Source organism: Diceros bicornis, chromosome 5, assembly GCF_020826845.1.
Source record: "Diceros bicornis minor isolate mBicDic1 chromosome 5, mDicBic1.mat.cur, whole genome shotgun sequence".
Lineage (NCBI taxonomy): Eukaryota > Metazoa > Chordata > Mammalia > Perissodactyla > Rhinocerotidae > Diceros > Diceros bicornis.
The window spans coordinates 59,298,186-59,320,120 of NC_080744.1; the positions used below are offsets into that span (position 1 = coordinate 59,298,186).

General features: G+C 42.8%; 1 protein-coding gene across 5 annotated transcripts in view; it reads left to right on the forward strand.

The window, feature by feature from the left end:
* ANKDD1A (ankyrin repeat and death domain containing 1A) overlaps positions 1-20,761 on the forward strand; it is a 42,328-nt gene extending 21,567 nt beyond the window's left edge. For 4 of the 5 annotated variants that reach the window (XM_058541831.1, XM_058541833.1, XM_058541835.1 and 1 more), the window contains 6 exons: positions 10,452-10,550; positions 11,620-11,718; positions 12,754-12,849; positions 15,070-15,274; positions 17,485-17,616; positions 18,642-20,761. In XM_058541831.1, the coding sequence (XP_058397814.1) occupies positions 10,452-10,550; positions 11,620-11,718; positions 12,754-12,849; positions 15,070-15,274; positions 17,485-17,616; positions 18,642-18,703 (693 nt within the window). In that variant the 3' untranslated portion in view covers positions 18,704-20,761. The remainder of the gene's footprint in view (positions 1-10,451; positions 10,551-11,619; positions 11,719-12,753; positions 12,850-15,069; positions 15,275-17,484; positions 17,617-18,641) is intronic. The other variant, XM_058541832.1, reaches the window with a different exon arrangement.
* Positions 20,762-21,935: the final 1,174 nt, after the last annotated feature.

Below are 21,935 nucleotides of genomic sequence, written 5' to 3' on the forward strand. Positions count from 1 at the left end.
AGATAAGCTCCTAGCTGGAACAGGATTAGAACCAAGCTTGCATTTCCTCCCAAGCGAATTATGTGCTCGTGTTCTCTACTTGTTTATCCACTGGGTCTTAGTAATGATTTTTATGTTACAGATCTAGCCTCTTGGTTGTTCATTTTTCTCCTGTTACGTTGTGGTACACATACAGGAAGCACGTAACCTTGTGGTTAAGACGTGGACTTTGGTGTCAGACAACCTGGCTTCCAGGCCACTCACAAACCGAGTGACCTTGGGCAAGCTGCTTTGACCTCCCTGGGCCTCTGTTTCCGTATCTATAGGCACTATTATTATTCCCATTATATAAATGAGGAACTGTCTATTGTTTAAATTAGAAAGAGGTCATTTCTTATAGCTGAAATAAGTACTGTATTTAAAATTACCGTAAAAACAATATAACACAATTCATTGAAATATAGAGAAAAAAGGCCGAAAAAATCCCAACACCCTAGTAAAGCCATGACTTTTCTTTATTCTCTCCCAGTTTTTCCTCAAATGCAGAGTAGCACCTCCAGCTAGAAAGAATCCAGGCTAAGGCAGAATTCTGGAAAGAGGGAAGCCTATTTGTTTTTACCCATCAAGACACCAGAATCTTGACTCCAGTCCAGTGGAGTCTACCAGCGCAGGTGTCGGTTGTTGCTACATAGTTTTCCTAGTGCCCATTTTTAATGCCAGATGGGTCCAGTGACCACATCACACTTTACTTAACAGTTCCTCAACTGTTGGATATTTAAGTTGGTTCTGACTTTGCCACGATAAATAATGATTTCATGAACATCTTTATGGCATATAACTTTGTATTTCTTTTGCATTACATATGAATTCTCCAAACAGGATTTCTGGGTCAGGTGGTAAAAACATTTTTATGATTCTTGATGTAAGTTGCCAAATTGCTTTCCAGAAAGGTCAGACCACATAGGCCCCAGTAATTTATGAGTGACCTTTCACCAATATTAGGTATTCATATTTTTATAAATTTTATAGTTAAGTGATTCTTTGTTCTTGTTTTACCTTGAATCTCTTTGATTACTGTTGACCTTGTACCTTTCCCATTAATTCCTTTTTCTAGTTTAGATTCTTCTGTTGTGAGTTATTTCTTCAGAACCCTTGTCTCTATTGGTGGGTTTTTTGTTTGTTTTTAACCAGTTTCTATGAGATCATTACTCTTGGACCATCAGATATGTTGTTTGCTCTTACAATTTTTTGACATACTGAAGATGTAAATTTTTATGTAATCAATGGTATTTTTGACACAAGTTTTGAATTTTAATTTAGTAATCTTCTGGTTGTGATTAATTTTTGATGTTTCTCTTTAATCCTCCTAAAATGTATTTTTGTATATGGTGTGATATTTTACTCAACAGATGTTTTTCCCCCAAATTTTTATATTTTTATCTCAAATGCATTTATTAAATAATTCTAACATTTCTTAGTGCTTTTTTATTCCTTCCTTTATCACATATTTACCTTTTGATATAGGGTGGGCTCTATTTCTGGGCGAGTGATTCTCTTTCAATAAGTCCTATGTCTAATCTTCAGCTGGTACCATGCTATTTTAGTTATTGTTGCCTTATAATTTGTTTTAAAGTCATAAAGCCTAGTCTCCCTTAATTTTCTTCTCTGTTAGTATAATCTTTTATCCTTTTATATTCTCACATGTTTTTTCTTCCAGTTGAAATTTAAAATAATTTTGTCAATTCAAAAAAAATCAATTTAAGATTTATATCAATCACTAAAATACTATAATTAATTGGAGATAATTAAAATGAATTTAATATTTAGTCTTCCCATCTAAGAACATATGTCTCTCTATATATGCAAATATTAATTTAAGTCTACCAATAAAGTTAAACTTTAGAAGCGTAATAAAGTAATAAAACGTAAAAGGAATTTTAGAAAACAGAACAAAATCATCCATATTTCTACTACCCTGGCACAAATATTCTCGTTTATTTACTCTATACCAATCTTTAAAAAAAAATGACCTACTTTAGTATAGTTAGAACTATAATATACATATAATTTTGGGCCCAGATAATCATGAGCATTTCCGTGTTCCTGCATAGCTATTGATGATATTTTGTCTGTTGAACGGAGACACCATGATTTATTACCTTTTCAACTATCGTAAAGCACCAAGTTTACTTGGCAATACAAGAAGCACAACTTTATGCATGTAACTTTTCTTTTAGAAAGATTCCCAGAGGTGGAAATTTGAGATCAAATCTTGTGAACATCTTTCTAGCTCTTGATATATAAGCCAAATCACTTCCTAAAAGTCTTGTGCCAATATGCAGAGCCACTAGCAGCGTGTGGGTTGGCCATTTCTTAGTCCTCTCACCGACATCGTATATTATGTTTTATATTTTCTCCCAACTAAAAGAATAAAACCTAACATCCCTCATTATTGTCTTAATTTGCATCCCTTTGATTATTATTGAAAGTGAACATCTTTCCATTTGTAGTGAATTGTCTCTTCAAATTGTTTGCCCATTTATATAGAGGGATCTAAAATGATGTTTAAATTAGTTTGTATGTGCTCTTTATGTAATATATATAAGCCTTCTACCTCCAATGTCAACAACAAAGATTTCTTGGTAGGCTGCTTTCGTTTTGACTGGTTTTTCCGCCTATTTATTCATTTATATTATTTTTACTTGTTATATTTGCATTTTTTTTTAATATCAAAAGTAACCTGCTGGTAGTAATAGTGTCAAAAGACACAGACCTAAAAAGTGAAGGCCCTCACTTCTCTCTTCTGGCTTTGTGTTTTACAAACAGAGGTGCTTTTTTTCCCCAAAGAAATTAAATCTGATGATTTTTTAATTTGCTTTTTCTTATATTGTTTCTATGCTTGGAAAATGAATCTCCTTGCCCATAATTTCAAAATAATTTATTTTCTTCTAATTTTTCCATAAATTGATTTTTAAACATCAACTTTTAAAAATCAATTTTTAAATATCCGTGGTATCAAATAGGGATCAATGTGTATTTTTTCCTCCAAAATTACTAACTAGTTATCTCAGTACCTCTTATTGAAAAAGCAAATACTTCAGTTTATTGGGTTCTGCTTTTTAAGAGACCATTCTCTTACAATGAACTGTTTAATGTGGGATTTCATGCTCTTTCCTGCCCTAGTTGAGGGCTGACCCAAATAATTAACACAGTCTGCCATTCTAGTATCTCTTCCTCTGTTCACTCTTCTAAAAGAGCAGACGCTCCCATCCATTCCCCCATCCCTGACACTTTTGCTTTCTTCTTAGCATTTGGCACTAACTGATAGGTTAATTTCTTTATGTTGTTTATTGTCAGTTTTCCCCAGTAGAAGGCAAACTCCATGCTGTTGCTGCTGACGACAGAGGTTTTGTCCGTTGTGTCCACTGCTGGATCCCTGGTACCTAGAACAGTACTTGGCACACAGTGGATGTTCAATACATACTCACTGAATGAATGAATACCAAGTAAACATTCACCTACTCCAGCCATCTCTATCTGCTGGTCCGGGAGGTCCCAATGCTTCCCTAGCCTCCAGCATGGATGGTCCCTTGCAGCTGATGGGAGGCTGAAGAGCCAATATCCTGAGCCAACACCTGCAGCACAGGGCTAGTCCTGGTCTCTTTCAGGGATGCCTGACCTCGTCCTTTCAGATTACTGCAGGCGTGGCTCATACACATAGCAACAGGTTTTTTGTTTTATCTATTTATCTTTTCTTTTTTCTTAAACAATTGAAGTTCAAAATAGCTAAGAACACTCTGAAAGAGAAAAGTGGGGTCGGGGAGTTGGCCTGAATCCACATGTTATAAAAGATTGATTAATTTGATTATACAAAAATAAAAACATTTTGCCTGGCAAAAGAGACTATAAGCAAAGTCAAAAGCCAAATGACAAACTAGAATGAAAGCTAAAGGGTTGAGTCTTTCTAACATATAAAGAGTTCCTACTTTTTTTTTTCCAAAAAAAAAAACAACCCAAGAGAAAAATGGCCAAAGGATATGCGCAACATTTGGTAGAAAAGGAAATACAGAAGACTCTTAAGGGAAATGTGAATTAATACTACATGGAGATAAAATTCTTCACTCATTAGATTGGCACAAATCCAAATGTTTTGCCAAATTTGTTGACAAAGCTGTGGGGAAATAGGCACCCTCATATATTACCAGAGTGAGGATAAATTGGTATAGTCCACACAGAGGGCAATTTGGCAATATGTATAAAAAGTGCAAATGCATTGCCCTTTGACCCAACAAATCTAGGAATTTATTCTACAGATATAGTTCCACATGTGTGGAATGATGTATGTACAGATTTTTGCTGCAGTATTGTTTGTAAGAGCAAGAGATTGGAACCCACGTTTAAATAGGAGACAGTTTAATAAATTATGGTACATCCATGCAATTGAATACTATACAGCTATAAAAAAGAATGAGGAAGTTTTTAAAAATATATACTTATATGGAAAGATCTTAAAGATATAGTTTTGCGAAAAAAGCAAGATGCACATTCTCTAATAAAGGGTACCAGGGCTCCGTGGAGAAATCGCTGATTCTAGGACTGGGGCAGGAAATATATAGCATGAGTCTGGAGCACCTTGTGACAAAAGTAAAGCAGTGCTCCATAGGGGCTGGCCCCGTGTAACAGTGTTTAAATGCAAGTGCTCTGCTGCTGGTGGCCTGGGTTTGGATCCCGGGCGCGTACTGACGCACCGCTTGTCAGGCCATGCTGTGGTGGAGTCCCATGTAAAGTGGAGGAAGATGGGCACGGATGTTAGCTGAGGGCCAGCCTTCCTCAGCAAAAAGAGGAGGATTGGTATGGATGTTAGCTCAGGGCTGACCTTCCTCACAAAAAAAGTGCTCCATAAAAAACACCGTGATGCACACACCTACTGGAATGGCCAAAAGCCAGAACACTGACAACACCAAATGCTGGCGAGGATGTGGAGCAACAGGAACTCGCATTCATTGCTGCTGGGAATGCAAAATGGTACAGCCATTTTGGAAGACAGTTGCCACTTTCTTACAAAACTAAACATACTCTTACCATATGATCCAGTAATCAAGCTCCTTGGTATTTACCCAAATGACCTGAAAACTTATGTCCACACAAAAACCTGCACATGGATGTTTCTAGCAGCTTTACTCATAATTGCCAAAACTTGGAAACAACCAAGATGTCCTTCAGTAGGTGAATGGATAAATAAACTGTGGTATGTCTGGAGAATGAAATATGATTCAGTGCTAAAAAGAAATGAGCTATCAAGCCATGAAAAGACGTGGAGGAACTGTAAATGCATATTACTAAATGAAAGAAGCCAATTGGAAAAGGCTACATACTGTATGATTCCCACTATATGACATTCTGGAAAAGGCAGTACTGTGGAGACAGTGAGAAGATCAGTGGTTGCCAGAGGTTGAGTGGAAGGGAATGAATAGGCAGAGCACAGAGGACTTTTAGAGCAGTGAAAATACTCTGTATGATATTATAACGGTGGATACATGTTATTATACATTTATCCAAACCCATAGAATATATAACACAAGAGTGAACCCTAATGTAAACTGTGGACTTTGGGTTATAATGATGCGTCAGTTGTAATAAACGTACCACTCTGGTGGGAGGATGTTGATAATGAGGGAGGCTATGAATGTGTTGGGGCAGGGGGTATATAGGAAATCTCTACCTTCTCAATTTTGCTATGAACCTAAAACTGCTCTAAAAAATAGTCTATTAAAAAAAAAAAACCATAATGATGAGGCTACGTCAAAAGGACATGGGAGCCCGTGGGAACCAACTGAAAGGGCTCCCAATGGTCAAAACTGGAACAATTGGAGCAAGAAAATATATAAAGTAGTATTGGATTATAATCCACTGTATAAAATAAATATTTATGAGTCCATACTGATATAAATAAATGATTGATTGAATAAATAAGTAAATGGAGGAGAATAAACAAATCTCCCGTGCAGAAGAATTCCAAATAATTTATGTAGATACTATGACCTCCACCTCAAGGTGGAGCATAACTCTGGATTCCTTAAATGTGGGCTTTGCATAGTGACTTCCTTTCAAAAAGTACAGTACACAAAGCGGAAAAAAGAGTAACCTTATGGTGGAGAAACCTGACACACACTACCTCAGTCAGGTGGTCAAGGCCAACATCAACAGTGATAAGTCATGTTGACAGCATGTCCCCTTAGTGTGGAGTGATGGAAATGACACTTTTCCTCTGTGCTCTTCCTCCCCCAAACCCATAACCCCAGTCTAATCATGAGAAGAAACATCAGACAAATCCCAATTGAGAGACATTTTACAAAATACCTGATAAGTACTCCTCAAAACTGTCATGGTCATCAAAAACAATGAATGTCTGAGAAACTATCACATTGGTTCATTAATCATGACAAATATACCATACCAATATAAGATGTTCGTAGAAGGGAAACTGAGTGGGGTATTTGGGAACTCTGTACTATCTTTGCAACTTTTGTGTAAAACTAAATATATTCTAAAAGAAAAAGTTTATTTAAAACTGCAGAACAATGTGAATAGTATGCGGGGGTTGGTGGGGGGGATGGTGAGAGACCTATACAGATATGCCTAACTGATTTTTTGTGTGTGTGTGAGGAAGATGAGTTCTGAGCTAACACCTGTTGCCAATCCTCCTCTTTTTTGCTGAGAAAGATTGGCCCTGGGCTAACATCCGTACCCATCTTCCTCTGCTTTATGTGGGACGCCTGCTACAGCGTGGCTTGATGAGTGTTGCATAGGTCTGCGCCTGGGATCCAAACCTGCGAACCCCAGGCCGCCAGAAGCAGAGCGCGGGAACTTAACCACTACACCATGGGGCTGGCCCCCACAACTGATTTTTTGACAGTCGTGCAAAAGCAATTCAATGGAGGAAGGTTACATAGCCTTTTCAACAAATGGTGCTGGAGCAATTGCACATCAGCAGGCAGAAAAAGAGCCTCGAGGGGCCAGCCCGGTGGCGTAGTGGTTAAGTTCTCGTGCTCTGCTTCAGCAGCCCAGAGTTCACAGGTCTGGGTCCTGGGCGCAGACCTACACACCGCTCATCAAGCCATGCTGTGCTGGCATCCCATCTACAAAATAGAGGAAGATGTGCACAGGTGTTAGTTCAGGACCAATCTTCCTTAGCCAAAAAAAGAGCCTTGACTGAAACCTCACACTTTGTACAAAATTAACTCAAAATGGATCATTGACTTAAATGTAAAACTATAAAACTTTTAGAAAAAAACATAGGAGGAATATTTCAGGATCTAGGACTAGGCAAAGAGTTCTTAGACTTGACTCCAAAAATACGATCCTTGGAAGAAAAAAGTTGATAAATTGGACCTCATCAAATTAAAAATTTTTTGCTCTGCAAAAGATCCTTTTAAGAGAATAAAAAGACAAGCTACAGACCAAAAGAAAATATTTGCAAATCACATATCTTACAAAGTCTAGTGTCTAGAATATATAAAGAACTCCTCTCAAAGCTCAACAGTAAAAAAAGAATCATTTAGAAAATGGGCAAAAGACATGAAGAAACATTTCGCTGAAGAGGATATACAGATGGCAAATAAGCACATGAAAAAGTGTTCAACATTATTAGCTGTTAGGGAAGTGCAAGTTAAAACCACAATGTGATATTAATACAATAACACCAAATGCTGTCAAGGGTGTGGAGAAACCGGATTACTCATATGTTGCTGGGAATGTAAAATGATAACAGCCACTCTGGAAAACAGTTTTGGAGTTGTTTATAAGACCTAACATGCAATTACCATATGACCCAGCAGTTGCAGTCTTGGGAATTTATCTCAGAGACATGAAAACTTATGTTCATACAAAAACCTGTACTTGAATGTTCATAGCAGCTTTTTCATAGTAGCCCCAAACTGGAAACAACCCTGATGTCCTTCAAAAGGTGAATGTAAAACAAAGTGGGGAATATCCATACTGTGGAATACAACTCAGCAATAAAAGGAAGAAACTATTGGTACATGCAACAACCTTGGGTGGATCTCCAGGGAATTATGTTGAGTGAAAAAAGCCAGTCCCAAAGGTTACATGTTGTATGGTTCCACTTACATAACATTCTTGAAATGACAAAATAGAAGTAGAGAACAGATTAGTGGTTGCTGGGGGTTAGGAATGGGGATAGGGGCAGAGGAGGGAGGAGGGTATGATTATAAAAGGATAACACAAGGGATCCTTGTGGTGATGGAACTGTTCTATAACTTGACTATGTAGTAGATACATAAACCTACATGTGATAAAATAGCAGAGAACTAAACACACCGACATACAAATGAGTACAAGTGAAACTGGAGAAATCTGAGTAAGGTGGTGGATATTATCAATGTCAGAGTCCTGGTTGGGATACGTACTATGGTTTGTAAGACATTACCATTGGGGGAAACTGGGTAAGGATACACCAGATCTCTCTGTATTATTTCTTAACTGCATGTGAATCTACAGTGATCTCAAAATAAAAATTTAATTTAAAAAAAGTTTTGCTTGTATATACATTAAAAAAGTGTCTGGAAGGATACTTGTAAAAGCAGTGACAGAGGTCACCAGTGGGGCTGGGGGAGAACTGATGGGTGACAGGGGTGGGAAGAAGGCTTTTCATTAGATACCTTTTGTTCTTTTTGGTTCTTTTGGTTTTTATAAATAAAATATAAAACAATTAAAAGCAATACTTGCTCTCTTTCCACTCCACTTTCCCACCACATTCCCCCAGACCTATTTCCAGGACGACCGAGGCCACTCTAGTGTATTTGGTTGTTGTATCTCAATAGTCTCCCTCTTCCTGGAGAGCCACCATTACAGCTCCAACAAGTCTCCAGGCTCATCTGCGTCGTGCATGTGAGTCAGTTTCCTTTGCCCATTCACTCTCAGAACAGACCTTTTGGCCTGATTTTGATTTCACGCTTATCCGGCAATGTTCTGAGGACACAGTTGAAATTCTGTGGTAGTTTTACCTGGGTTTAAAATTTTTTCTAGATGTGTTTCAGAATATTTTTTGGCATTTATTGAAATTTGGGTTTGGGATTACATTAAACCTGTAAATAATATAAGAGAAAATGATCATCTTTGTAATATTTTATTTTTTCACTAGTAACATTTCTTGCCATTTCTTTATGTCTTCTTTTATATCCCTCAGTGATGTTATATAGCTTTTGGTTTGCCTTTGTCATATCCTTTTCCGATTATAACTTTCACAGACTTTATATTTTTTGGCTGTCGTTGTGAATAGAATATATTTTTAAAATTAATATGTCGTTTCATGTAGGCATTCAATATAGGAATGCTATTGACTTGGGTGTTTTTATCTTCTATATGACTTTTTTATTAATTCTACTAGGGTTTTTTTGGAGGTGGAGTTAATAACTATTTTAACCTGTCTAGAAATACAATCACATTGCCTACAAATAATGGTATTTTTAAAATTTTCTTTTCCAATATTGAGAAACCTTTTTTTTCCTGGCCTAAACTAGTAATGGCAATAGTGGGCATTCTTCTTGTTGTTGTGTGTGTGTGTGTATTCTATTCTGTAACCTTTTTATATTCAATATGTGAGGATGTTTTTCCACAATAAGTATCGCTCTATACCATTGATTTTACTGGCTCTGTACTGTTCCTCAGTATGTGTGTCACTGTATCACCTAGAGGGAGGGATGGTGTGGCACCATCTCCACTTTGTCATGGAGTCAGGGGTCACCAGGGACCATTGGGGTGGAGTCTTTCAGCCTTGAGGGAAGTGCAAGTTAAAACCACAATGAGATATTACTCATTGGAAAGTGAGGCCTTGGATGAGCGCTGGACTTGGAGTGAGATCTCTGTTCTGGTCCTGGCTGGCTCTCTCATTCATTCATTTCATACATAAATAGTTATCAGGCACCTACCTAGGTGCTGGGGGTAGAAAGTCTTATAATACAAGGTCTCTATTAGCTATATATCCTTGGGAAAGTCGCTTAAGTTTTCTGAACCTCAGAGTTTCTGTTTGTAAGATGAAAATACTAATAAGAATACCATCCCTGTATACTTCCTTGGTGCATGTGTGAATTAAATGAGATGATAGAGAACATGAAGATGTTGTTGCTAGAAGGGCCCTTAGCAAACATCGCTTGCCAGATAGAGTAGCAGAGAAAGGAAATGATTTGCCTGAAGTCACATAGTGAGTTCCTGGCATAGCGAGGTCTCAAACTTGACTCTTCAGGCCCCTGCCCACCTTGAGGATCAGTTTTGGCCTCTAGGGATTCAGGCTTTGGGGCTATAAATGCCTCAGGCTACCCATGTTGTCTGAGAAGCCAGAGGGCCAAACCCAGAAGCACTATACCCCTCGCTCCTCCCATCCTCCAGCACCAGCCTGCAGCGGGGCAGTCCTGAGAGGGACCCATCAATTGATCCTGTGTCTCCCCCCTTAGCAGGGCGCCTCTCCTATGCACCTCGCTGTGAGACACAATTTCCCTGGCCTGGTGCAGCTTCTCATTGATGCCGGCAGTGACCTGGATGCCACCGACAATGTAAGTGGCTGCAGAAATCATCTGGGCCCCAGGGAGCCTCAGGGCACCCTCCCTCTGGCAGGGCTTGGCCACAGTCTCCTAGCACGGCTCAGAGTTGAGAAATTGTATTTTTAGCTTGTAAAAAGCCATTTAAATATTTGTTGAGGGTGGCATCATTTTATTAACCATTCCCCTGTTTTAAACATTTTGGTTGTTTCCAAGTTTTTGCCATGATATATGTAATTCTGCAGTAAACATCTTCCTACGTTCAACCTTTTCCTTTCATTGATTTTTTTTTTTCCTTAGGGAAAATTCCCGGGGCAGGGTGACTGGGGCAGTCTTGTGTAACAAGAGGCCTCCTAGTTCTGAAGTTGTGATCCGTCGGGAGCCCTTTTAAATCCCTGTCCCCACAATCCACCCCACAGCCATATAGTACACAGTGCCAGCACACACCACCACGAGTGGTGGAAAGCAGTTTGGCAGGATATATCATATACCTTTAAAATGATCAGTATCGGTACTTCTGAGAATTGAGCCTCAAGAAACACATATAAAGCCCAGGCGCAAAGATATTTATTGCAGCATTGTTTGTCAGTCTTCAATTTGAAAATGACACAAATATTTAATAATGGAGAAGTAGTTAGGTAAATTACAGTATAGACATAGACTATTGTGGAGCTATTAAAAATGGTGTTTATCAGAGTTTATAATATGTGGAAAGTGTTATGAAATGTAGAAAAATAGATGCAAAATGTATATATACAGAATGATCTCAAATATGTAAAACCAACAAAGAACATTCTGCATTAAAGAAAAGACTAGAAGAAACGAGGATCATTATGGAGGTTGACTTAGGTAGGCTAATAAGTGGTATTTTTTTGTTCTTTGCACTTTTTTGTTTTTACCAAGTTTTCTCTGGTGAGTATTATGTTTACGATTAAACCCAGCTTACCCCTCCCCCATAACATCTTAGAGAAACTTTGTCAAGGCCCAGTTGGGAATATACCCACCTTGGTCCTGTACTGGCTTTGAGCCATGGGCCACCTCTACATGCTTTTCTGCTCTCCCGTCTCCTTGGCTTCTTCTGCAGAGGCAGCAGACACCCCTCCACCTTGCCGCTGAGCACGCCTGGCAGGACATAGCAGAAATGCTCCTCATCGCTGGGGTCAACTTACACCTGAGAGATAAGGTACCTCTGCTCACCACCAACCTCTCTTTCAAGTTTTCATGGCTCCCTCTTTGCCAGAGATCCTGCTCCAAATGCCTCCTACTCTTAGAATGTTCAAGGCCTCCCATCCTTTATATACCAGCTCAAATGCAGCCTCCTCCAGGAAGCCTTCCTGCCCCTCTACCCCCTTCCCCTGCCTCCTCTGAGGTCCCTCAACGCTTTCCCACCCCTCTCCTGGTCTAGGCCTGTGGTATGGTTGTCTTCTGTTTCATGGTCCCCTTCAGACTTTGAGCTCCTTGAGTCATTTGGTGGGGAAAGGGGAGAGGGAATGGAGGAGCAGCACATTGCCACCCCCCAACTCCCTACTTCTGGGAGAGGGGAAGCTTCCCTGATCATTGTGCCTCTGGGGTGGCTACCTCCCCAGGTGTGGAGGTCCGAGAAGTGTAAGGACTTGGTATGAGGCTGAGGTCACAGGCTCACGAGATGGAGGGTGCTTGCACACGTGGCCCAGCAAGGCCAGCCCTTGGGATGGTGTGGGGAAGAGTTGGCGGCAGGGAATAGGCCTTGAGGTTGGACCTGGGAGGGGCTCCCTGCTTTGAGCTGGGCCCCAGGGCAGCTGGCCAAATGCAAAGAGGAGCTTCCCATCTCCCCGCAGGTCCCTGGGAGCGGTTGAGACTGGCACTGTGCAGGAGGCCTGGAGCAAAGGGCTGAGAGCCCAGGGGAGGGGAGCACTGGTTTCACCTGAGAAATAGGGCTGGTAACACCTATTTCACAGGTGGTGTTGAAGAGTTATGTGAGCTGAGTTTCATAAGCTCTAAGGCTTCCTAAATTCTAAAGAAACACACAAGGTGGTTGCTAGAATTATTATTATTGTCTTATTCTACCTGTGACTATTCCACATCCCTCGATATGCCCAGGAAGCCTTTCTGCTCTCCAGAGTAGACCTCAGGAAACCACTTTCTTTGGTTAGGAGGGTTTGAAGTCAGTGCTAGAGGCTACCCCACACCCCTCCTGTAGAAACTTGGGCTTCTCCCCCTTCCTTCTTCTTGCTTGCAGCAAGGAAAAACCGCCCTGGCAGTGGCCGCCCGCAGCAACCACATCAGCCTGGTGGACATGATCATAAAAGCTGATCGTTTCTACAGATGGGAGAAGGTATTGAGACCCTGCGCTTGGTCTCTCCATGTTGGAAAGGGAGTGGCCTTGGCTCCAGGTGGAACTGGCTATGAACCCCAGCCCTGACCAATTCAGGGGCCGCTCAGTTTCCAAGGGGCTGATAATCCCTACCTCACCTACAACCAGGGTGTTTTTGAGCACCTGGAGATGGGTGAGCATCCAAACCACACCGAAACAAGGCCACCTGAGGTCCATGTCAGTGCGGGGGTTCCACTGGACACTGCTCTTGCTCCTGGTTGATGGATGAATGAATGCATGCGTGCATGGGTGAATAAAGAGATGGCCAGTTGGTTCCATCTCACTGCCCTCTGCAGGTGATTGGAATGGCTGCTTGGGGTGTTGTGTTCAGGCAACTTTCTCAGCCCAGGAGGAAAGTGTGCTGGGATTGATTAGTGATGTCTGCTGTGGAGTTGGGAAAGAGGAGTGGCAGAATGTAAGGCCTGGCGTTTGCTGATCCAGTTGTCAGCAGTTGGGGGTGGGGTGGGGAGTTTTATGGTGTCTTTGAGGGTTTTTTTCATACACAGAAAATAATTTTTGCATTTACTTCAGTTTTTTTGTGTGTGTGAGGAAGATCGGCCGTGGGCTAACATCTGCCAATCCTCCTCTTTTTTTCCTGAGGAAGACTGGCCCTGGGCTAACATCCGTGCCCATCTTCCTCCACTTTATATGGGATGCCACCACAGCATGGCTTGCCAAGCAGTGTGTCGGTGTGCACCCGGGATCCCAACCGGCAAACCCCGGGCCGCTGCAGCGGAGCCCTCGCACTTAACCGCTTGCGCCACCGGGCCGGCCCACATTTACTTCAGTTTTAAAAATCAATATTAAATTTATTAAATTACAAATTTAAAAACCTAGTTTTCCTTAAACTTTTAAATTCATTTTATGAATCTTATTCTATTTATACAACTAGTGAATTTTAACAGTCACTTTCAAGGAAGCCTTTTGATTAATGTTTGGTCCCATGTTTAAACTTGGTTAACTAAACTACCTTAAACATTTTAAACAAATTGAAGTTTAATATGATAGATTTTTAAAAGCACTTCAAATGTTTCTTAAATTCTTAAATTATCCTAGTAAATCCAATAAATTAAACCCATAAAGTGAATCTCAAATATCTGAAACATTCCAGTATTGTTTACAAATTTAGTAAACTTCTTACACCTCTCAAATAAAAAAATCACTATTCCAAAATCAATCAATAACATATTTCCATTGGAATTTTTAAAGACATTCTCTTTCATTGATATGCTAGATTCTTGCAAACATTATAACCCCTTATCATACGACAGATTACTCCTAAATGTAACCTCAAAATGCTAACATCAAGGGTTTGATGAATTGATTCATCTCTGTGCCTAATTCTAAACCACCTCAGGCTTTAGAATTCTCAACACTAAGGCAGCAGTGCACGTTAGAATCACAAATCCCCCTCACTACCCCAAACCAATTCAATCAGAATCTTGAGGGTGAGGGCCAAGCATCAGTAGTTCTTCACGCTCCCAGATGATCCCAATGTATAGACTCAGCTGAGAACACTGCTCTAGGGAAACGGTTTTTACCACCCAGGTGAGAGCCGCGCCCCCAGGTCATCACTCACAGGTGACTGGCCAGACGCTGTTGACCAGGATGTAAGATTCAGAGCTTTAGCCCCCATGGTGATTTTTCTCACTCTGAGCTTTTTAACAACCAGAACTCTGCATCCACTTTCTTTAGAGGGGCTTACTTAGGCTTTTGTGGGTTTAATTTATGCTATCACGTAATTCTTTTGTAACCTCTCATTTTATCACCTGGTTTGCATAGAAAGAATTCTGTAGCCCCACCCTTCACTGCTTGTTGGGATTCAGCATCCCAGTGCTTGATTCTTGCTTGCCTGATTTTAGCCACAGCTTCTGAGTCATTCTACTGACACCCATGCTATAAGAAGACAGAGAAAAGAGAGGAATTGGGAAGGCTTCCTGGAATAGGTGGCATGTGGGTGGTCTTTTGACTGTGGCAATGGGGTTAAGGACAGGAAGGTGGAATACCGGATGGAGGAACAGTGTGAGCAGCTTGGGTTCCAGAGGTCATGGCACGGCATAGAGTAGTGGACACTAAGCCCCAGGCCTGTGATGACGCCAGTTCCGGCTCCAGGCTCACAAGGGAGAGCCTGGCAGGAATTTCCCCCAGATAGCTGCTGCACTTTTGGGATCTGCCCCACAGGACCACCTCTCATGCAGGGACCCCAGTGACCCCTCTGGGAAGAGCTTGACCTTTAAGCAGGACCATCGGCAGGAAACACAGCAGCTCCGCTCGGTGCTGTGGCGACTGGCCTCCAGGTACCTGCGGCCCCATGAGTGGAAGAAGCTCGCATATTGCTGGGAGTTCACCGAGGCCCACATCCATGCCATCGAGCAACAGTGGACAGGTACCACCTTGCCTCTGCTACCCCAGAGCAACCAAAGGGCGGAGGAGTAGGGGCACTTGAGGTGGGTTCAGTTTTCTGTGCTTCTGGGGAAAAAGCCTGTGCAACCGACAGCCCAGCCACACCAAACCACATGCTGTTTCCAACACACCACAAGCTCTTTCACTCTTCCAGGCCTTTGCGCAGGCTGTGCCCTCTGCCTCTCCCTCCCCACTGACCTGTGAACTTCACATTCTTCCTGAATCAGCCAGAGCTGATACCCATTGTTCACACACTAAACTAAAGGCATTCCCTGTAAAAAGGAGAGGAGCTGCTCTTGCCACTATTACTTATCATCTATTTGGAAATTTTGGCCCTGCTACTAAGGCATGAAACAAAAATAGAAATCAGGAGTGTAAATATTGGAAAACAAGAGAGAGATTTATTAATTTCAGATGCTATAATTATATGCATAGAAAGTCCAGAAGAATCGTGAAAAACTCTTAGAATAAAATAATTCAGTTAGGGGCCAGCCTGGTGGCATAGCGGTTAAGTTCTTGCTCTGCTTCGGCGGCCCAGGGTTCGCAGGTTCTGATCCTGGGCGCGGACCAACGCACCGCTTGTCATGACATGCTGTGGTGGCGTCCCACATAAAAAAAAGTAGAGGAAGACGGGCACGGGTGTTAGCCCAGCGCCAACCTTCCTCAGCAAAAAGAGGAGGATTGGCATCGGATGTTAGCTCAGAGCTAATCTTCCTCACAAAGAAAAAAAAATTTCAATGAAATGGCTAAATATATGATAAAATATACAGACACCATAGTATACCTATGTCCTATCAATAAGTGGGCAAAATATGTAAAGATATTTTTAAAAAGATATTCCATTTATAATAGTTTCATCTGGAAAATCTTAGACAAATATGAATGACACATATGAGTAAAACAAAAATTAGTTGAACTATAAAAGAAGACTTTGGTAAGTGGGATGACATTCTGTATTCCCAGCTTGAAAAAGTATAATGTAGATATTGATCTTTCCCAAATTAGATTAAAACTTTGATCCAATTTTAATCAAATGAAAATAGGAGGTTTTTGAAACTTGACTAAAGGATTCTACAGTTCATCTGAAAGAATAAACAGGGATTATAATTATACTAATTATATATTATAATAAATGAATATTCTGGGGGACAAAAGTGAAGAGGGTCTAACCCAACCAGACTTAACCGTTTATAAAGGTAAAATAATTAACAGAGACAGATATCTGACACGACAATGTGCAAATCACTTGGTGGTATAGAGCAGGGAGTCCACAAGTGAGCTCTGTTACAGATAAGAACTTTCAAGGGTGATAGAGGAGCACTTGCATATTACGGCACTGAGGGCGAGGGCTAATGAATAAGTGGTGTTGAGACAGCTGGGTCAAATGAAACTGCCACACCAAGGGCAGCACTGAGGAAGCCCCTGCTGAGGGCCCGAGAGGACCAGAAGGTCAGAGGAGCAGTGGACAGCCTGACCTGGCCCCGACGGCTGTGCCTGAGCGTGTGTGTCTGCAGCTGGGAGAGCAGACCTGGTCCGAGTTTAGCAGGTTAACCACACACCAGCACTGAAGGGGGTAGGCACTTATTTTCCAAACATGCTTGTCCGTTGGAATCACCTGGGAAGCTCAGTACCTAGCTGTACCCAGACCCAAGTACGTTGGACTCTCTGGGGGGAGGGGGGAGGAGGGGACCCAGGTGTCAGTATTTTCTAAAGCTTCCCAGGTGTTTCCAGTGAGCACTTAACTGTTGAGAACCACTGGTGCAGGGGGAAGAATGTGGCCAGCTCTGTCTCAGTTTTCTCATCCGTAAAATAGGGCTACCTGCAAGCAAGGCACAGATTTTGTAGGCGGCCAAAGAAATGAAATGTACAGCTGTGTGCATCGTGGTACCACAACGAATGCCAGTGCTTTCTCTCTTCAGAGCGACACCAACAGGATGTATGGTGGATGCTCTGGAGAAAGCCTGGGCCTGGGGAGGTTCTAGGGTCCCTGACACAAAACCCCTGTCCCCACCCCATCTGAGGCTGCTCTTCCCCTCGCCCTCCCCATCTCTGGGCTGAGCTCCACTGGAGCACACAGAAAGGCCTGGTGTTCAGGAGGCTGTACCGGGCGGCATAGACACATGCTCAGACCTGGCTCTGGTGAGGCAGGCCAAGTTGGCTCCTTCTCCCTCTTTCTCCTCTCATGGTCCTCAGGCACCAAGAGCTACCGGGAGCACGGCCACCGGATGCTGCTCATCTGGCTGCATGGCATGACCACGGCCAGCGAGAACCCCAGCAAAGTGCTGTTCGAGGGCCTCGTGGCCATTGGCAGGAGGGACCTAGCTGGTAAGAGCGTCCTCTGCCCGGCTGCTGCTCAGGGCAGGGCTGGGCCCCAGAATCAGAGCTGCATGGCCCCACTGGAATGCAGCAGGGCCCTCCAAGGGCTGCTCAGACCACAATGCTAAGATGCTGGTTCTCAACCTTCCAGATTCCTGGTCTTGGCCCTACCTTCTTCTGGAACTCAGGTGGAGTCTTGGGCAAATCACAGTGCCTCCTGGCTCTGGTTTCCCCATCTGTGCAGTGCGGGTACTGGCCCAGATGATCCCTATGATCCTCATAGCCCCAAAGCCACTGATGTTATCATCTCTTTCTCTCCAGCCCTCTATACTCTGATTTTTTTTTTTTCCAGTTTGAAATAAGGCTGGAACAGCCTGCAGACTTCTTTTTCACAGACATTTAAGACGTATGGGCCAGAACTGGCTTAATGTGAGTTGAACGAGTCAGATCTGGTCAAATAAAAATTCTGAGGCCATCGCAACCTATTTGTTGGTTGATCCCAAAAGCCTGGTTTGGAATTTAGGGCATCCTGTGGAACCATCAGGCAAGTGGGATAAAAGGTTCTAGGGCTAATCCCTCATTGAAAAGAAGAGCAGCTCATGATGACAAAGCTTTAAACACCATCACGTCCATTGGCAGGGTGCATTACAGGGTGACCACAGCATGAGGTATTAGGCAGTCACGTCCATTGGCAGGGTGCATTACAGGGTGACCACAGCATGAGGTATTAGGCAGTCACCGATGGTAACTGTATTAGTCATGCGGCAACAGGAAAAACACTGATAGCTTGTAATTGAGGGGAGAAAGGAAAGCCCCCAGCATGGTGGTGATCTTGCCTGCGGCTGCTGTGAAAAAACAAAGTCATTTCAGGGTGGAGGAATTGGGGATGACTTTTTTCTTTTTCCAAAATGTTCTTAAATATTATTGTTCCATCTTCTTTTAACACAAGCTCTGGCAGGCAATTAAAACCTAAAACCAGCCCTGTGAGGCAGAGCTTAGGCAACATGAGGCTATAGGATTCTTGTCTTTTGCAGAAAGCATCAGGAAGAAAGCAAATGCAGACCCCAGTGCCCCCAGGAGGTGTACAGCCATGTAACTGGAGGGGCCAGACCTTCAGGCGCATGGGACCTCAGAATGGACAGAATGGCCAGACCTCAGACTGAACAAAAGAGGACCACCATTTAAGGGCTTTTTAAAAATCATCGTTAACAGACCTCCAGCTGCTTCTACTGAAACGCAGTCATGCAGGACCAGCAGGCAAATGTTTGTCATCTTTTTCACAAGGATTGCTCCAGGGGCCTGTGTCAGGTTTTGCTGGTAATCCCTACCCAGAGGTATGGTCTTTTGCAGCTCTCAGATCATTTTCATCTCCATTATCTCCTCGGAGCCTCACGGTAGTCCCCTGAGATGCAAGGGGCATCTTTTCAGAGAGGACACGGGGGCTCTGGATGGATAAGCAGCTAATCAGGTGGTGGGTCAGGTGCCAAACTCAGCATTCCTGTCTCCCCAACCTGGGGAAAGGGCTCCATCCATCATTTACAGAATGGACCGCCCTTAACTCATTCACTGGCTTTTACGAATACTGCGCTTACTCCGCAGCTGTTTCTGTTCACAAGCTTAGCTGTACGCTTGGACAGTTCCAGGAGGCGCACACTCTCATTTTTCCCTCTTGTTTTATAATTTTTTAAAGTTTTAAAACTTTTTATTTTGAAATTATTTCAGACTTACCAAAAAGTTGCAGAAATATACGAAGAATTTCCGAATACTTTTCACAATACAGCTTCCCCCAGTATTAACATCTTACTTAACCACAACATAATTTTCAAAACCAGAAAATTAACACGGATGCAATACTAACTCATCTTCAGACCTTATTCAAATTTTGTCACTTGAGCCATTCCTGTCCTTTGTCTGGACCAGGATCCAGTCCAGGATCACACCTTGCATTAAGTTGTCATCCTTCTCATTTTTAATAGAACCATACAACGAGTCATCTCTCTGGAGCAGCACTATCCAGTAGAACTTTTTGTGGTGATGGGAATGTTCCAGATCTGTGCTTTCCAATATGTTTGCCACTAGCCACCTGTGGCTATTGAGCACGGGGAATGTGGCTAGTGGGACTGAGAACCTGAGCTTTTAATTTAATTTAATTTAAATCATTTGACATTTACATAGGCACCTGTGGCAAGTGGCAACTGTGTTGGACGGCACAGCTGGTCTGGAGCTTCGATTTTGGGTGCCGGCAAGTACAGGTTGTTGGGAGGCTCGGCCACACCAGCAGGAGAGTGTGGTTCCAGGGAAGCGTGACTCTGGAAGCCTGATGGTTTCACAGAAGGTGGAGAATATCCACGCAGGGTGGCCTGGAAGTTCTGCCTGAGAGCTGTTTTTATCTAATTTGAGCTCTCTTGCATGTGGCACAGCTGGCTGTGGCCAGTTTAGGAGCCCGTATCTTAGAAAAACTCCCCACCAAGTTACCCACTGGGCCTGAGTCCTGGAAGGAGATAGAATAAAAACTGCTAGAGCTGAAAGGGGCTTCAGCTCCCACACATGGCTGGTGGGAGTTCACAATCCTTTGGAAGGCAATTTGGCGTCATCTACCAAAATTACAAATACATTTACCCTTTGACCACAGAAATCCCATGTCTAGGAATTTATCCTACAGATAAACCTGCAAACATTGTACTAACACTAAATCAAGATAAAACAGGGGAAACTGCTGGGGAGAGGGGTGTATGGGAACTCTGTCGTATCTGCTCAGTTTTTTTAAACTCCTTTTAAAAATAAAGTCTATTAATTAAAAAAACAACACACAAAAACTAAAACTTAGGGGAAAAAAAAGAGGCTTTGAAATCAACCCATTTTACGGGCAATAACCTGATGATCTGAGAAGCGTGTCTTGCCTGAGGCCTCACAGTTCGCATTGGGTTCAGACCGCCGTTCGGCACTCGGCCTCCGTGCCATGGGGTCCCTTCCTCTGCATGTGCTGTGTTGGGGGGAACCCTCCTTTTCCATCTATTCCATTTGAGAAAGGTATTTTGTACCACATGGGACTTCGATCATTTATCTGGATGAATTTTGCAAAGTGAATTTTGTATTTTTTTTGAAACAAAAAAGCAAGTTCTTAAGTGAAATAAAATTGAAATGTTGAAATATATCTCTTAAATTCAATACTCATTTCTTTTTTTGGGATATCTATGGCATAATTTCAAATCAGACAATCTGTTGTGGATTGGTTCTGTGTAACCACAACCACTCAACTCACCACCACCCGTCAATATTTACTGAGTGCCAGGCAGTCTGCTGGGAGCCAGGGTGCTGAGCTGAGTAACCCATGGTTCCTGGCCTCCAGAAGCTTGTGGTGGAGAGGGGACAGGGGACCAATAATGTAACAATACAGCTGGTGCTGTAATGGGTGTGTGCAGAGAACTATGGGATTTATTCTTCCTTGGGGAAGGTAAGGGGGAGGAAAGTCTGAGAAGCTCACAGAGAAGACAGAAGGAGAGAAAGCACATTCCAAGTAAAAAGCAGTCTACACAATGGCACGGAGGGGTGGAGACGTATCTAGTTGGGGAATGGTGTGGCTGGAAAACAGGAAGCATGGAAGGAAGAGGAGAGATGAGCTGGAGGGGCAGGAGGGCTGTGAGGGTCCTGGTGTGCAGAGGGGCTTGGCCATTTCAGCCCTCCATGAGACTATGCCAACGGGCACTACTAGCTCCAGAGCTTCCTCCCGGTTAGCCGGTGCTCGGTCGGGCCTGCATCATAGCTCAACTTCTCCCTCTGCCCAATCCATCTTCCTTTCACAACCTTCCTTCCTTTGATCCTTAATAAACATCTTGCACCCAAAGTTTCATCTCAGATCTGCCTCAGCCTGAGACATGGCAGTGGAGAGGTCGGGGTGGGGGTCCAAGATGTCTGGGGAATCTGAGGAACAGTGATGCTAGAAACTGAGATGATAGGGTTTAGGAGAGAAGGGACAGGTTTGGGCAGTGGGGACATGGGTGTGGCTTTTGCCAGGTAGAGTCTGGGGTGCCTGTAGAAGGCTGGCCTAATAGATAGGCCTGAACAGGCATTCAAGGCCAGCACTCACCATCAGTCAGAGCTGGAAATGGCGGTCATCAGGGTGTAGAGCCAGGGAGTAAAGTTGTTAGGGGGCGTGGCTCACACAGGGAGAATTCGAAAAGAAAGTGGAGGGCAGTCCCAGGGTTCGCTATTACACCAGGTGAGGCGGGGGCCACTGACCATGTGTGGCACGGCCCTACCCACAGGAGCTCCGTTAGTTGGAAAGTCAGGACACACACAGTGAAACTACAGCAGCCTCAAGGAAGCCT